General features: G+C 32.6%; 1 protein-coding gene across 1 annotated transcript in view; it reads left to right on the top strand.

Annotated features, from left to right (window-relative positions):
* The window catches only part of LOC119076673 (zinc finger protein 395), a 101,536-nt gene that overhangs the window by 20,021 nt on the left and 62,169 nt on the right, over positions 1–19,346 (top strand). The window contains exon 2 of the mRNA XM_037183568.1: positions 16,261–16,436. Within this exon, the coding sequence (XP_037039463.1) occupies positions 16,261–16,436 (176 nt within the window). The remainder of the gene's footprint in view (positions 1–16,260; positions 16,437–19,346) is intronic.

Here is a 19,346-nt window from a genome sequence, read left to right as displayed (position 1 = left end):
TTTATATTTAACAGGTTGTTGCCAACTAACAATGACAATATTATACACACACGGAGGAAGTGTCTCTCTCTTTCTTCGGCTACAATTTATTTGTTTTGATGAAAAACCATATCAGAGAAACATTCAATGTGTAATTGGAAAGAATAAGATATTAATAACGGTACAAAATCACCACTTCACTTGGCCACAGATGTAGAGAGAAAAGAAACATTTCCAGAATAACAACAACAAAATAACGAAATTAGAGTGTGGAAAAACAAACGATCAACCGTAAATAATTGGCAAACGATAATAATAAAATAATTTCATTTTATCTAGATGTGTACACCATGTATACAATTTTACATTGTGTACACTAAAATAGCAAGCACAACCGAGCGAACAACAACAACAATAAAAAAAAATTGAAAACCAAACCAATCTCTTCTATAGTTCAGTTCGCATAAATATCAGAAAATCATCATGTTATGCACAACCAGTTAAATATCTGTTGAATCTTTCTGCATGAACATGAATTATGTTTTGCTGGTCTTCGACGATACAATAGTTAGATATAAATACACCTGGCTCTGCCAATCTCTAACATGCCATCAACCATCATCGTCGTTTTATAGAAATAAAATTAAAAAACAAAAAAAAATTGAAATAAAAGACGAGCCAATAACAATAACAACCGCAATATAAGCCATTTATATACACATTTTGTACTGGATTTTATTTATGTCGTTTTTCGTTGTTGCTTTTCTTTTCTTCGCCATATATCGAAACGATACCGTGGAGCCACTACGGTTTTTCGTCGATTATTGAATCGCTTACATAAAATACAAGCAAATGCTTTTATTATGAGCTTCCTGCATTATAATATACATTTTAGATGCAAAAGTTTCTACAACATTCAATTTCGAAAATTTAATAGGGATTGAGCGAAGACAAATTGCTTACAGATATAAATCTAAAATTCAGTTAATTTTTTACGACTTATACGAAGGCTATTTATCAAACGGTCATGCATGTATGAAATTCCTTCAGCAACAGGTAAAAAATACTTTTCTCTGATTCAATTATCAAAAAGCTCATATATGATGGGAATATGTACTTTGCAGGGACTATTTTTCGGTAAATGTTTGAGAAAACTTTGACAAATTTTGTAAAGTTTTGGGAAATTTTGGAAACTTGTGGGAAATTGTTGAGAAAAATTAGAAAACTTTTTTTGACTTAAAAAATTTCAGAAACAGATTTCTGGAAATAGTCAATAGATTCAATTCCAAATTTCTGTAAGAGAAATTTTCAAAATTCCTGAGAAACTGACAGAAAGGTGGGAAATTTTTACAAAAATTTAAGATATTTTCCCAAAATTTTTGCAAATTCTTCACAAAGTTTGGAAAATTTTTGACAAAACGATTTCCTAAAATCGTCCGGGATACATTGTAATTCAATTCCAAATTTCTAACAGGAGGAAGAAGGAAGCATTACATGCAGCTTAAAAGGTTTACTGTGCACACTCTGAAGACTCACATCCGCATTTTCTATTATTTCCACACGCAGTTGATCCATTTCATCGTTTCCAAATTAAGTTTTGCATTATCGAAACGTTTCATGCAATGCTGTTGACGCGTATATAGAATAGCGAAACGAAACTGCAATCCAAAAATATATTTTGAAAGTGTGACACGTTCATGTGACGCTTTTTACGTATTTTATATATTCCATTATCAACAACAATGAGTTAATTAATAAACGATCGTTTCAAATCCGACTCGACTTTTGTGAAACGTTTAAAGGTTTGCATGTGCGTCATTAATGCATTTATTATCTCGGGGTAATTCTTTTGGCATTTTTTGAATTTTTAGTAAATTACAATTTCAACGAAATGCAGAAATGCAATGCCCTTCAACAATTTAACGTATTACTCATTGGACGAAATCGTTTTTAAATGTCTCTGGATATATCGTTTAATGACTGTGCAATGAAAGTGGGTTTACCTAGGATACTTATAACAGTAGTTTGTTCATGACAAATCTATTTGATAAATAAATATTCTAAGACATTGGACTGTGATCTGAAGCACATAATTTAATTCCGATGACTAAGCTCAATTGTTTCAATGATCCCAAGTGTTTGCAATCTCTTGTCGTTCGTCGAAAACAGAAGAAAAAAATCGAAAATTCCAATTCAGATTAAAAATAAATTTGAATTATGAACGGCACGTGCAGTCCTATGAAATTCTTTGTGTAAACACAGTCATTGTACTAAAGTGTATATGCAAGATCATTTACATAAGATAGCGCGGCCGCTATTTTTACTCGAAAAATATTAATTTTCAATTAAGTTTTTAGTTCACAAAATTTATTTATTTTTTCCCCTGTTGTCTTTGTTACAAATTCGGATCAGTTGACACAAGCCTGTCTATATACAATAGTTAGTATGGTGTGATTTCAACATATAGAAAGACAATAATAATAGCCTCATGTGCAGTGCAGCTGGTTTTTATTCATTTCATTAAGATGATTCATTTCGCGTTTTTTCATAAAAGTGAGCATTTTATCTGAATAATATGCAACTGTGAGAAACCTTCGGCTATAGCGGCATAATAGTTCAATGATGAAAGTGCCATAAGTCAATTATACACTCGTGTTGTACGTATACAACACACATGTGCCATAAAATCAATAAGGTCGAATGATATCCTCGTAATTTATAAAGTAAGCCACGAGGCAAACTGATTCTCTCGGCATTTGTATTTTTCAATTTTTAATTGAATATCTTGCAACCGAAGCTGTTGTTATTCAACATTAATTTTGCGGTTTCGCTCACATGCCATTTGCATTCGTTCAGTTTCGAATTGGACTGCGTCATATGAAACGGCCTCTGAGCGTATTAAAATACATCGACAATGCGCTTTTTTCCCCTATTGGACGGTTTATAATAGCGCGCGATCCGGTACTCACAAAGGTGTGACGTTTAATTGGTAGTTTTATTTCATTCTATTTGTTCATTGTTTGAAAATTTAATTTAACAACACAAAAAAAATAAATTAATTCATTTAATTAAAACCAGTCGCTTTCAATGTAAAATGCACAAAAATTCACGTTTACTTGGAAGCAATTTTCAGGTAGTGTTTGCGTGAAACATACCGATATTTCCGGTATGGATGAATGTATTTTCGGAGGGGGAAGTTCCTGATGCGATTTAGATTTTAAATACTTCAAATGTTAACAACTCAATAGCGTTGTTAAATTGTTCGTGTGAAAGTTCAAAGCCCAGTTGCAGACAGATTTGAACCGATTGTCAAATTAAGTGAAGTTGAGAGTTCAACTTCTGTACCGCTTACCAGGAAAATCATTGTTGAGGAGAACCGGAACTCAGCTTCTACTTCGCTCGTTGCTGAAAAAACACCTTACAACACAAAGCGGTTACCTCATGTAATGAATTACTTTCGCAGTATCCAATGCAATCTCTTATTTTATTTAAAAAAGAAAACATGACGCAATCGCTTAGAGGCTATTTTTCCTCTTTTCTGAAAGTCATTTCTTCTTAAATTGACTTCGATACAATGATTCAATACTATACTCCCTTCCTGTCACCTAGATACCTTTCAAAAAAGTCTTCGAAATGATGAAACTAAATCCAAATTCGATGTACAAAATTGCCAGTATTCCGTTCCGCAACACTTTTCCTTCTCTCTCACATCAAAACACTTGGTTTATATACAGAAAACACTCATACGAAACACTCACCACTCACAATATAACGATTTTTTTTTATTAAAAAAATGGTAATCCAAAACGTTCGATTTCCAGAGATTATTACCTTTCGACTTTGCCTTTCGATTTTCATTACGTAACCAGCAATCAGTGCATCTCAGATGATATTTTACAATTTTTATTACTTTTATAATATTTAAATCATAATAATGACAATGCGATCGTTATAAATACGTATACCACATATAACATTCTCTCACTCTTCTGTTCATGGTGTTCATGGTTCACGTACAATTTGATGAATCTACTTTTTTATGTGTGGAGGAGTGAAATTCCATTAAATCGACGATTAATCGTAATGCTATGCTGTTGGAATTATAAAATTGCAACTGGTGGTTTTTCGATATCGATAAATGAAAACCAGTTCAGTAGTATGGGAATTTATTAGATAATTTTTTTTCTTTATTACTTTGTTTGCGTTGTAAAAATAGTTTGCTCTCACATCGAAGCATAAAACTGAAAAGCATAAGCCAGAGCATCGAAACAAAAACAAATCCAAACAGAAATGAACGCGAAAAATTGCTCAAGACTTTTTGTAATTTTTTTTTTTTATTATTAGTTTAGATTTCAAATGTGGGCGGAAGGCCGCACATAGTTAAGGCCTTGGCTTACTTATTACACACAGACACAAATGTATGTTAAATGGCGGAGTGCTGCAACAAGTTTTTTTTTATTTCTCTTCAATTTTCTTTCTATTTTGCGTTTTAGACTTTTGCTTTGTTTGCATTGTAACATTAAATGGATTTTGTTTTGTTTGTTCGGTGTTAATAGAGACGGAATAAAAAACAAACAAACAAAACAAAAAACCAACGAGGTATATATGAAAAACCATTGTTTGTGTTATACAGTTTAATAAAGTTTGAGGAAGTTATTCAATTATGGCAAAAGGTGAAGACTGAAGGCGCATCACGGTGCAATTTGTCGGGCAATCTAATGATCCATTCTGTTGAATTACAAAAAAAAATAATTGCACTTTTGCGGTTGTTGATACGCTCTAAGATCAGTTATTGGAGTAATTGCTGCATTGAGTACTTTTCAGAAAACTGTGGTTTTCAGGAACACTTAATGTTGAACCATTTAATGTACAAGTTCTCTTTTCTATCTAAAAAAGTGTGAATGTCTATGCGAGTAATAAGGCAGTCATTTCATATAATGTCGTTTCTATCACAACTATACCTAGAACGACTTACGCTTTGCTGCTGTAAACAGAAAAACATTTTATCAAAAATCAAAATGCTAGCGTAGAGATCATGACTTCAGTACTCAGAATAGTAATTAGTTTTTCACTCAGCTCAATATCTAATAATTATTCAATTAACTTGACACTCGGTTCATCTTTCAATGAACTAGCGAATACTCTCCCGATAGAGTTGTGATAGAAAAGAGAATAGAGAATGACTGCCCTATTACTGTTCCAGTTGTCATGCTTATACGCTTATTCTCGATAAATGTAATATTACGTCATATACTTGGTTATAATTCAAATGAACAGAATTGCCATAAAGCATAGCACTGTTCCTAGCATTAACGTTCGTATGCCATATGTCAAGAAACCTCCAAATTTTCATGCATGTGCACTTGCATGTGTTGTGTATTTTAACTCAATCCAACAGAGCATAGCTTCTGCCTTTGTGAAAGAAATGTAAAAACTATTCTTGTGCCATAATCAGCCTCCAGTATGTTAATGCTAGGAGTAGTGCTATTCCTAAAGTAATAGCTGACGCTGACATACATCACCCATTTAGCATAAAACAACACAAGAATCGGTTTATATCTTTCGCTGAATTACATCGCTCTCGACACACATCTATCGAAGCGAACAGAACGAAACAATATCGTATAACATTACTGCCTCTTTATTCGATCGGAAAGAAATTTGCAAATTAAATTAGATTATTACAAGACCGTCGAACATGTAATTGATAAAATCGTCAATTGTATGTTATCATGGCTTACATAACCCATTTTTGAATTGTAAATATTTGTGTTCTCTCTCTCCACGACGACACATTGAAAAACCACACAGTCGATTCTGGTTTTTTTTTATTTCACAGAAGGCAATTTATTATCATTTCGAGGGAAAACATTGACGATAATTCCAATTTTTTTTTCGCTGTTGTAAAGAAACAGAAATTAATTATTTAAATTTGTTTTTTCTTTCCGCAATCGTTTTGTAAGTCTCCCTGGTTGATTAATAATGTCAATTAGTTTAATTAAAACGGCTGAGATGTACGGGTGATTATTGTTGGTGCTGTGTTGACATTTTAATAAGCTTCAATTGAAAATCATTTCAGGAAAATTCTATTCCGGAAAAATTCTTTCGTGCAATTACTGTCTGACGGACTCTTGTAGTCATCTGACGGACTCAACTCGACATAAAAATTTAATAAACTCCTAAAATTACCAACCAACTTCGACATTTTCCATGTCAGTTACATATTCTTTACGCCATACAGTCTACCTATTCAATACGAAAAAGTTAACAATACACTCGTTGCACTTCATTTTGATTCTGTTAAGGTTTCCACACTAAGCTTCAAAACCATTAAGTTTCGAAATTGCTCAGTCAAAGCGTCGATCTATTATTACAACATGAGCTAATATGGTGTGAAACACGTACCTGATGTATATAAGCATATAGTACTCCTTGGCGAAATCAACATGTATATATTGTACGTATATGTATATCACTCATATTACAATTGCCAACGAGCAATAATTATAATTTTTCAATTCGGTGTGTGTATAATGCGCCTGAGAAGTGATTGTTTCGCATCATATATTACACGTTTCTCGTTTAATATAATAACGTTGAAGTTATATGTAGATCAACCATATTTTCCCATTCACAAAGTTAACACTAGACTCATATTGGCTACAATGTGGAAAACGTTACAGTAATATATTGAAAATGCACTCTGTGATACTTGCACAAATTGCCCCCTCGATTATGTAAAAAATGGAAAATAAAATCGAGGTAAAAATTATTATAAAATTGAAACGGCAGTTTGCGTTTACAAATTCTCATTTTTTTTTCCTTTCCAACAACGCTCCGATTTATATATATATCGCTAGATCCATGGTACGTACTAGTTTAAAAAAAAAGAATTTGCTTTTCGCGGTTTATGCCTTAAAAATTCATGCATTTCGTATTGTTGCTTTGCGGTAGATATTCATATCGATATGGCTATAGATAAAACGAAAAAACAGCACTGACTTAAGTTTGTCGATCATTTGGATACAACTTGTACACAATAACACATAACCCACATTATCGTGTTAAAAATGATTTTTTTTCGTTGTATGCTCAACCAATTAAATTTATTGACGGGAACTAAATGGATAATGATTTAATACGCTTCCACTTGCACCATTGATTGTATAATTGTTCCATTTTACATGCACATTTCAATTTGATACTTAATTATGTTGAATGGCTCGTTCCGATAATGATCCAATAAGTGAGGCATCATATCCTATTACTCTCGTGGTCGTTTGAATTTTTGATTTAAAAAAAACGGAAAATGATTTTTGGAATGAAAATACGGAAGTTTTTCAAATAGAGGTACATTTATAAACGGCATCGATCTATAATTTTGTCTGCACAAGAGGCCCATCAAAGGCTTAGGTGCTGATTTCGGCTCCACTCGAACTAATTTTGTCAGGTGCCTGGAGGCCCTTTGCAGCCGCTATGTGTGAGGTAGTAAGAAATGCATGGCCAGTGACATTTTATCACAATTTTTCGCCATTTCGTAATTTTCTAAGAACGACGATGTTTATAGATTAGAACAATTTCATTGCAGTTATAATTCGCTAGACTTGTTCGTTTACAAAATAGTGTAGTGTTTTGTTAGTACCACTGTCGACATGGTTGATGAAGAATACGTAAATTTCTCTCAGATCGAAACAGTGGTCAAATGTTCCACTAAGAATTTTTTCGTCATGATTTACGTCGATTGAAAATCCTCTAACAAAACTTCAATCCCCCATTGCACCATGAATTTTCTCACGGACGCAATTCTGTCGCAATTTTATTTTAGACGACAGAAGCCATAAGAATCTGTACAAAATTTTCTTTTCAAAAAATTGCCCTTTATAAACATGCTTTCGTTCACCTTTAATAAACAACAAAGGACTGATGGGAAATTAAATTTAAATTTTTAATGATGTTTGTTTAAAGCTTTAAAGCACATCCAATTGTTTGTCAACCAAGTCACTGTTGTGGTCAAAACAATTGTATTGAAAATGGGCAATTAAATGTTGACAAAATTAAAGGCTGCTTTCTTTTTAAACAAATACATTAACTGCCTTGCACATAAACTATGTTGCGGTCACGTGAATGGATATGTTGAATTTTTAACGATTCTAATAATTGCCAGAGTAATTGAAAGGCTTATGATATTTGTAAATATCATTAAATTTTCACTGCTCCATTGATTTTTCATTGAACTGGGCGTCATTGTTCTATAGTCTAGTATTGTATCCGGAAATTTCATAAACAGTATGAATATCACATTACTCTATCACTTTACAATGCAAAGTTGATAATTAGCTGAAACAGCTAGTAGTAAAGACAAATTTATTTTGTAAAAACAATCGTGTCCTTAGAGATCGAGATTTCAATGTGAAATGTAAAAGTTATTCAAACAATAACATCGGCACGAAAAAAAAAATTCAAACAAACAAACAATCGTTGCAAATTATATCGACAAAAAAGGCATTTTACAATATTCTTCCTCGATTCGGTGAAAAAAATGGTGCTAATTATCAATTCCAATTAATCTGTGTGGAAATACCATTCGAATATAGCTCGCTGGTATTTTCTATTTTACATGTTTAATTATGTTCAACTGTATTCAAATGTAAAACCGCAGCATTTAGCATTGCCAACAAATTCTAACCTTGACATAAATTCCTGCATTCGAATACGGTATGTGGTATAGTTTTATGTTATGTACATTGTACATACAGTTCTTTGCATATTACCGATTCAATTGTGCATTGATTGAGATTATTGAAGCCGTAGTTCTCGTTTTGTTGGTAATTTTTCTATTATTTTTTCTGTTTTGTTTAAAGGTCTGATTAAGCGTTCCAATTGGATTAGGTTACAGCATCTTGTTCATATTTCGTTTCAATAAAATCGTCATAAATGAAGACGTTTGCTGGAAATGTGGAAGATAATGAATTAGATGAGAGAAACGGGATAGCTCAGTGGTACTTGCAATTTTTCTAGCGAGTATATCACATTGATTTCACTTCCTAAAGGCTTCCCATGCTTCATAAGTTCGGTAGCTACAGTGTCGTCCATGGTTGCAACGACGTAGACTATCGGATAACGTATCCTGAATATGGTGAATTCGAGACGTGGTTGGGAAATCGTGAGCTCCAGACCACAGCCTATCTTTGTTTGTATAACTCGAAGTATTCTTTATTTTTTTAAAGTTTACTGAACTTCCTGATTTTCTTGATTTTTTTTCGGAAAGCTTTCTCTTAATTACAGAAGGCAGTACGCCTGACTGAACTTCTTATTGGCCGTAAAAGCTTGTTAGTGAAGTGTAGGGTCCCAAAACAAACACGCAAAATGTGGGTCTACTTTATTATACCATACCTTTGCAATGATTGGCGACTTCCATTTGCGACATTACAATTGGATTAAAAATTGAAATGTACTGTCGATTGACTCGCTATATCGCAAGTTTCTTGCGAAAATTCCACCGCTTTTTCAGTTTTCAATTTAAATAACTTAAATAAAAAAAACTCACCTCAGGTCTGACAAGCTTAAGCATTTCAATATTATAATGCATTCCGTGAAACACTATCGTAAAGTGTTGTAATGCCACTTTAATTCACTTTACTTGGAATTGCAAATTGTTATAATTATGCGGCTATCAATGTGGCAAAGCTTTTTCAATTAGCTTGTGTTTATTAATGTGCGGTGGCACGTTTCCCGGAACAAAAAAAAGTGATTGATGCAAGGCCATTTCAATTTTTATATCAGGTGTATGGTGCGATGATGCCCATTGACCTAATTTGTCTTCCACACACACAAAAAATCTCGTCTATACAGAGTAAACGAAAATCAATTTATTTGGCTGAAACCGAATCGATTTCAATGGACGTTGAAATAGGTTTTTCAATTTTTTGTTTGAATTTTTTTTTTCTTCAATGAATTCATCGTTTATAAATAGCCAATCATCAAATGATACTATAAGAGCGAATTAACCTTGTCATCGCATATTACGACTGTTTTTCTAAAGGCCTATCTTACATTATGATGACAAAAAACGAGTTGTTTACAACAACAAAAAAATTATTGTTTATATAACGAATAGTGTGTCTATATATTCCAACCACACGAGTCTCTCGATAGAATTGTTTGATTCATCAAATTTGCGCTGCATAATTATACTTCAATATCTGAAACAACAAGGCGAGAACATGCTTTCAAAACATATGTTTTTCTTCTCCTTCGCAACATAATCATCTCATACCATGCGATGAAATAATAATAATGTGCTGAAACAGCACAGAACTGGTATGATGTATCGAGTGTGTATAATATGTATCGAGATCAATTGCTGACAAACTTGTACTTTTTAACAATGCGACTACGCCCATATAGTTTGTCATTTATGTAATTCACAGATTTGTTCGAAGTGATCCATTGGGCCTATATGAATATTAGATTTTTGCTAGAAGTAAATGTGTTTCCGTAATGGCATTCATATATCACAACAATTTTTTTTTTGCTGAAACTTAAATGTATCTGTTTGTTCGGTTTATTAATGAGACTTTGGCAACGCAAACTGTAAATATGGCATCTTTCAGAAATCGTAAAGGTTTGTCAATCAGTTTGAATTTACTACAGTTACCTCTTACATCAATTGTACTGATTTTTAGCAATGACGTCATACCAGTTTACAGTCGGTATAGGATCTATTACTTCATTTGATTCAAATATTTTCAAGAGATCGATTTCAGATCTTTTACTTCATTTTTTTAAAACAATTTTTTTTGCTATTTAAGACTGTGCCTGTCAGAACTTGCCGTCTGTTCCCGAAGTCGTTGCCAATAACAGATGATAGATACCGTAAAGGGTTTTTTTCTGGAACTCCCATAAAGTTGAAAGCCTTAATTATTCTGAGGTTCCGATTGACAGTTACTTACAACGTAGTGCCCAAGTTTTTACTTCTTACATCTAAAACTAAAACAACATCTTAGTAACATTTCTATCCTACTCACTCTAACAACTTCGTAATATATTTGTCTCACTCTCACTTTTGGCAATTAAAAGTGACTGGGAGAATAACCCAACCCACTGATTGCTAGACGGTTTGTGGCCAATATTTTCCTTTAATCGAATTAGCTTTCAAATGGAAGGGCCAAGAGCAAAATCAACACTATTGTTTATTACTTAAAATGGAAATGTACATCAAAACAATACCACCATTAAGTGTGACACACATTATGACGTCCACTGACGAGCACTCATTTCTACACGTCTTTCGTTCACTTAATGAATCGTTAAGCTGTCGTACTGGCAATCAACCAAAGAAATTATATTTGAATAAAAAATGGTCTCATCTGTTTCACACATGCAGTAGGTGTACAGTGTACACTCCGAATATAATTGGCATATAAGCTCTGAACATGGATGAATCAAATTGAAGTAATTAATGTAGTTACTCTCATGCGGTTCCATTTCCTATTTTAAAACAAATCTTATCGTTTTGTGAGTGTTTTACCTCCCAAACCTTTCACAGTCGGTCTACAATCGCGATAATTTCTTGTGGAGCATTTATATACGTATACAAAAGTAAATCTCCCAATCAATTTTCAATAGTAGGTCTAGGTAATCCATGTTATAGAGTGACTTCAATTTTCGCTTACAAAATGATTTTTACGCAATAACTAGTTACCGCAACATTGGATTACATTCGACGACGTTAAAATCTAAAATGTCGATTTCTTGAGTGTGCTGTTTGCCGTACTGTATGTTAGCTATACGGTGTAGTACACACACGGTGTGTTATTTATTTCGATTTTATTTTATTTTTCTAACATTATACAATTTTTGCTTGATTTGTGTTTGAGTTTACGGAGTGTATATTACAGCATTTTTCGTATTAATGAAGCGGCTGGCATTAGTTTCTTGTTGGTTGATTGAAGAAGCCTTGCTTAGCTATGTAGAACAATATTTGTGTATTTATGAATGCATTAAATTTCATCAATCATTTTTGAAAATTAAATAGATCGCAGATTATATTTGAATTATTTTGTTCCATTTTTTCTCTTCATTATTATTTTTATAAATTGAATCGATTGCAAATATTATGTTGAAATATAATAGGCAATCGTAGTCTGTTGTGTTGTTGTTGTTGTTGCGATATTTATATAAATTTCTTTGTTCTACGCGATAGATAAATGAATAGAATGGTTGGCTATTGAAATGGATTTATAGACTAGAGAGTCAAACAACCTTGACTATATTATTGGTTCTCGCACATGAATGCATATATAAATACAATAAAGTACAATAAAAAATAAAACCAGACTCTGTCTTATCAATCATCGTAATTTTGTCATTTGTCTATACGAAATGTATACTCTGTGTGTATATCGTATGTGCGTATACACATTTATATATAAAAAAATGAAAGTCTAGACACGCTTTATATGGAGCAAAGTGATTCGTAAAGTTTAATAGAAATTTAACGTTTTGTTACCTACTATAAATCCCAGTTTTATAAGTACCATATATTCAGCATATTGACCCATGTGTTCAGTGAACCGTTGTTCTTCTTGTTTCCACTTCGATCTTTATGACCTCAATATCTTGGAATTGTGCCATTTATGGTCCTTTGGACTCTACTTGATGAGCTATATTTATAATGTGAGTCCGTTTCGTTCTTCTGTCCTTTTTCGTGATGTTTGTCAATGAAATCAATATAGGTATCTAAACACAATAGACATTCGTGTTTGATAGTTGCGTGCCAAGGTTTCTTTCTCTCTAGCCGGTATATAATGTACAATAAATTATAAATTTTGTTTTGCAATAATTCGTTGTGTTATGTTACATAGCGTTCCTATACTTATCATGTTGTCTCGTTGTCTGTCTTTTTATTAATCACAAAAAAAACAATATTTTTTTAGAAACCATTTTTATAATTGACGAGACAGAGATTAAAAATTCTCTTTTGAATACGAATACCAATAGCTAAACGGTGGAAAACGATGTCATAATTTAAAATTTGAAAAGGAATCATTCAGTCAAAAAAAAATCCGGTAAACTTTCACATTGCCGAGCTGAATAACACGAAAGAGAAAGAGAGAAAAAAAAGGCTTAAAGCGATTTCAATCAAATTGTAAACTTTACATCAACAATTGACGATTTTACCTGCATTATATCATTTTACTATACATAGAAACCTCACAAAAACTCACTAAATTTTTTTTTTAGTAAAAATGCATTACATAAAATCAAAGTTTTGTTTCTTTTCGATTTTACAATTAAATCTAGTCATGCAAGTTTAGCCGGTATGGAATTTAACATTGTTTTTAGAAATCAAAATTTTCGATTAGACTTTTTTTTTATTAAACTCGCCGTTCTTCTACAACAAGTTTTATAATGCGAATGTGATTACAGTTCGGAACTTTAAAAAAAGCTTAAAACCGGGGAACCTGTTATTATGTTTGTATATATTTTACGAAAAAGAGCCAATAAAACAATTTTTTTTGTAGGTTACCAACGCCACAATCCACGTACAGTGGAGGCGGTTATCGATTTTATGTTGAACGCACCTTTATGCAATAATTTTTCATTTAAATGTTGGAAATTGTTTATATTCAAATTAGCTAAAAACCAGAGAGACATGAAATCCGTAATTTTAATAAAAATAAAAAATTGATATTAAGAATGTCACTCAAGCATATTTTATATAATACCTACACTATACACATAAAAGTTGTTATTAACCGAAGGCCGGCGAGTTTTTTTTTTCATCGTATTTTGTTTTCTTTATTATATTATTTTCATGTTATAGTCATGCATTCCAGATGTTTATAGGTTGCCGTTTAATTGAATTAAGATCTGTCTCTGGAAACCCTTTTAAATACAGCTGATTTAAACAGAGCACATGTATTGGTTTTTCGCTTTGTGCTTCCGTGTTGATCGTTTTACTTTGAATTTTTCAGAGGGCGATCTTTAAATAAAAAATTCGAAACCTTAAGCAGGCATGGAAGTTAGGCGGAACCAAGTTCCACAGATTTTTTTTCGACAAAAAGAAATCGGTTTACGGGTCCGGCATTGAACTCAAAGGATCAATGACTGATCGCCTGGCTTCTTCACTCGGGCAGTAATGCAAAAATTCGTTTTTGATAAATTGCTCAAATTAATGTTTGTGTCGGTAATGTTGCTCACATGACAACAACCAATATTTAATGGACATGTACAACAACATTACGGACTATAGTTTTTGCGTTTACTTCCTGAATTGATTATGGCATTTTTTTTAAATGACACGAAATATTCTACTACTTCAAAGAGTGTTCATGAGATAGACTGTATTGAAATAAGTGAAGGATTCCAGTTATATCGAATAATTTCAATGGGAATGAAGCATCTGCTGTTTCATTTTAATAGCGGAAAATATTTTTTTTTTGAACGCCAGTAATTAATTTATATTAAATGCATACGATTCATGTCAAAAGGCAATAAATAGATGAAAAAACCGTGGCGTTCAATTTAGCTTAGGGCAAAATCATTATAATATTTAATATTACCTAATTCCGGCTCCCGCTCAGCATTAAACTTCATTTCATATATATACCAATGCTAATCTTAGTAGTATAACCTCATAATGTGTATACTTAGTGTGTGTTTTTTTTATACATATAATTCTACACTTAACTCTCGCCTCTATTTCAAAATAATATTTATTTTGATATTATAAAATGCGTTTTTCTCTATGCTCTGTATACCAAAGCTAGTTAATTTATTATTGGTTTGACCCAAATTTGAATAAACGTATGCATGTGCGATGCGTGATGGGGATTTGAAATGGTTGGATAATACAAATTTGTGGACAAAAAAACATTGTTCCATTTACGAAAAAAAGAGCATAGTATGGTGTATGGTGTGTTTGTGTAAGACTGTCAAGGGAAAATGCAGTGTAATTTCCAGTTCCAATGAAATAAGGTATTTTATGCATCACAGTCGAGCTGGATTGTTTGATGAATAATAATTTTATTAAAGTCAACTTTTCTTTGTACACAGTGCACATTGGTATGTTTTTGTTTTTTCATTTAAATTAAATAAATATAGCCAAGCAGTGTACTTTCGACCGCTTTGGTTTGACAATACAGTTAGCAGTTGTGCATATTACTCATCTATTAATTAAAAACTTATTTGTCTAACTGAACTAGTTCTACAGATTGTTGTTATAGCTAAATCAACAATACGTTTGTTGACGTGATTGTTAATCCTTTCGATCTAAAAAATTTCAACAGATTCGAACTGGTTCATCTAGTAATGGATCTAGTACTTCGTTGGTTTTATTATACAGTTTGGAATGTAGTAATACAAAAGATGGACGGACGGGCGTAGAAAATCTTGCATAATTGAAGGGACGACAAAAACTTCACTTTGAAAATTCTTTCAAAATTTGCCATAGATTCAATAAAATTTCTTAAAAATTGTCCCGGAAAAATTGAAGAAAAGTGCAGAAGTTCCAATAGAATCCTCTGGAAATCATTCAGGGACTTTTGGTTAGAAAATCCTTTGTTACTCAAACTTTTTGTTTTATCATTTTCTCGACCACACTAGCCAGAGTTCCTTATTTTCCCTGTTGTTAACATACGGCAGTCTGTAAGACAACTTACAATGACCGCGTTTCTTGTTTTCCAATGCTCTTAGAATTAAAGTTTCTCTAAAAAAACATTTTTATCACAAAATTCGTTTTAAAATACAAGAGGCAAGAGGACGTTATAAAAGTGGGTAAAGGAAAATCTAAATAAAAATACATTTTCGTTTCATTGAACACATGAAGTGTAGTATTAATTTGAAAACATTTCGTATGAGTAATCTATCGAATATGCACAAGTCTCAATCTCCCCAGGTGTTTTATTTATAAACTGAAACGATATGCTTTAACACTTCTAAAAATATCATTTCGACTGACAGTTTTATGTCTCTCGGGTATTAGCACATACCGGCCGGCATTTTGTGCAACATTTTCATTGTGCGAATCAATTTAGTTGCATATGTCGACGAGATACTCGACCTAGTTTTTTCCGTTGAATTATAAATATACGACAACAAGTTTAGTGGTTTTGCCTTTAGAATAAAAATAAAAAAAAATCGATTTGTCGCACTAGTTTTTCATTTTTTCGTCAAACTCCAATAAGATAATGGTTTTTCTGGTCGTATGCATCCCACAGCAATACCGATTGGAAAAAATGAAATCGTTTCCTAATTTTTATTTTCATTTTGTTTCAGCCATCATTTGAATTGAAAAAGAAACTCGAAGAAGTTCGCTTATTGGAATCTCGTCGATCGGCTCGATTGGCTGATCAAGATCGGGACACCGATTTTGCCAGATTGGCAGACATGGGAGGTGATCGTCGCAGAGCATCGCACAGCATCGATGTGCCGTTGGTCTTAACGCAGCAAGGGTAAGTCCTTTTTTTCGCTAAGCAAAATGAATGTACATTGAATATACGTTGAATTCTCACATTTTCGGTCGAGATTTTGTAATTTGATAAATGTTCTCTAAGACGAACAAACTAAACAAAAAAATTTTAAGATGGCAACCTACTTTTAAATCTGTTACTTCATTTGATTGAAAAATCTTGTTCTTCACTGGTTTAAACATACATTTTGCTTATTTAAGACTACTTTGACCAGAGGTCGCCTCTTATTATAGTCATCGATGTCGACAACAGATGACATACAGTGTAATGGAGAATATTAAACCGATCATGTCTCCACACTGCATCTACAAAAAAAAAACGACAAACTAACTGACTTAATTTGTTCTTTAAAGTTTGTGTACTTGTGACCGGCGAGCCAAACATTAACACATTTGGTAATCGCAACCAAAACAAATATTTTTTTTGAAAAGATAATATGGCAAAAGTCTATTTCCGTTCATGTGAAGAATAAGAAAAGAAAAAAAAATCGAATTAGAAGTGTAATACAAATTAATGTTAACCAAGGTCATGTTTAAATCTACACTCACGAAATTTTAATTTATTTCGATATTAATAGATCAGCAAACAAAAACTGCACACCAAAAAATTTTTTTTTACATTTTCATTATAATTTTTGTGTTGGCTGGTAGCTTATTAGTTAGTTTTGTAGTTGGCATTACAGGTGTCTAAATACGTTAAGAATACATGTCACGTACCACACATTATAGAGATTGGTACATCCACATACGATGTTGGTATATGGGTACAGAGATAGATCCACTGTCGAAAAATGTATATATGTAATTCCGAATGTTACATATCACATGCACGATGTGCGATGAACAAAATCGAACCGTAAATAAAAATAGATCACAACCGGATTTTTGTTTGACATCCAAAAAGTATTATGTCATCGTCATTTTATGCACCAAACCACCGCACACCACAAACATAAAAATAAACTTCGTTAAAAATGATTACATACGGGAAAAAAAAATGTGCATGGATCCGTTGGTGGTTTTTTTTCTGCATTAATTATTTTGCTTCTTTTTTCTCTTCTCTTCATTTAAATTGCTGCGAATTGGTTATTAATTGCCGACATAAATTTTCCTCATCTTTTTTTTCCATATGAATTCAATTAGCAAAGTCATCAAATTGCACACACGCTGTACGTCATAATAAATGTTTTATGTTCGGTGTATGTACGACGTAAATTATGATGTGTGTGTTACATTCAGTTAGTTCGGTGGCGAACTGCATTAACACAGATCGCACGCTACTGGCTTTTCATTGCATATTATCATCGCGATGAATAGTGCAGACTGACGATGCTTTGGGTTTGAAAGGAAAGAAAATTTATTGAGAACATAACAGCAAATATAAGAAATTGGCACTTTCGGGTTATTATTTGAATAGTTAAATGTAGAAAGGAGACGTGTTGAATTAGCGAATCATAAGAAAAATAAATTTTCATTCATTTAGCTCTGCTTCAATAGCTCGGAAATATCATCAGTCCATTTAATAGTATATTTTGTACCTAGGACTAAAAGTCTTTTTTAGCGTGTGAGAAGTTTCCAGACAAAGCCGAAGTTCCTGAAACCACTGTCTGAATCGGTTAACAATTTCGAAGCAATGCCTGTTGGCTATAACGGTCACGAATAAGACGTGCGTTCCGAATAAATTCATATTTAATTGTCTTGATCTTTCCATTCCATTAAATTTTTTTAATTCTTTTTCTTCATCAACCGACCCTCATGACCCTAATCGATTGGATCGAATACGCATTTACAGAAATGAAAAAAAAAAATGTAAACCACCGTACTAAATAACAACTTAATGTAAAAGATATGTAAGTAATGGCAGACATGCATCCATCGTTTTGAAAACACTAAAAAGAAAATGGATTTAAAATAAGAAATTATTATTTATGATTCGAATTAAAACACATGCATCAATTTACATCCATATCTATATGAACATTACACATTGTTGTGCATGCATTAAGTAACACAACCATTTTTTTCCTCGTAGTATCCTCTACACTACACATTCTTCATGCTCTTTATTTTGTATTTTAATCATTATCATAAAATGAAAGCCAGGTTCCGGCATTTTATATTATATAACTGTATCACCGACCCGAAGTAATAAACCAAGAAATTTACGGTACCGTTACATTACAAAGTAATGACGCATTTTATTCTACGGTCCTGTGTGTATTCACATTATGATGATGAGCTTAGACGAGAGAACTATTCATTTTAATTTTATTGTTTACTGGAAAAGTACAATTTAAATGACAATGCCGTTTATATACATACATTGTACGTAGATGCTGTGTGCTAACTCATTTATGTTGTTCTACATAAATCATGATTCATGAATGGCATAATACCAAGAGGTCCAAAGTGTACATTCCTAGATAGAGAAAAAAAAACATGAAAAAACACGAAGATAAAGAAAGAATTAAAATGGGCACGCATAATAGAAGTGTTAATAAATTATGCTGATTACGATCGATGCTAAGACAAGAACACAGTGAGCCTCATCCATCAGAAACCGCACTGTAAGCTGATATGGGAACTGACGAATAACGAATGGTTATACGGTTAACATAAACAAATTTCATTTATGATCTTTGCGGTATACAATTATGAGAAGATAGTTATGGTCAACTGTGCAGTCATATTCTTTTGTCACTACGTGTTCCGACTATGAATCATCGTGATGACACATTTTTTTTGGTTCTTCTGAAATTCATCGTTATGACCAATTTTCGGCACATGTATCAGTTTCGCTTTTCGGAATCTCTTTTTCACTCGATCGCCGGTTTCGGTGTGAATATAAAAAGTGATAAAAGCTTTAATTGAATGCGTCACAAAATCGCGTCTT

The sequence above is a fragment of the Bradysia coprophila genome, unplaced genomic scaffold, assembly GCF_014529535.1.
Source record: "Bradysia coprophila strain Holo2 unplaced genomic scaffold, BU_Bcop_v1 contig_232, whole genome shotgun sequence".
NCBI classification, from domain to species: domain Eukaryota; kingdom Metazoa; phylum Arthropoda; class Insecta; order Diptera; family Sciaridae; genus Bradysia; species Bradysia coprophila.
Note: the sequence above shows the minus strand (reverse complement) of the source record. Positions and strands in the feature narration are given on the sequence as shown.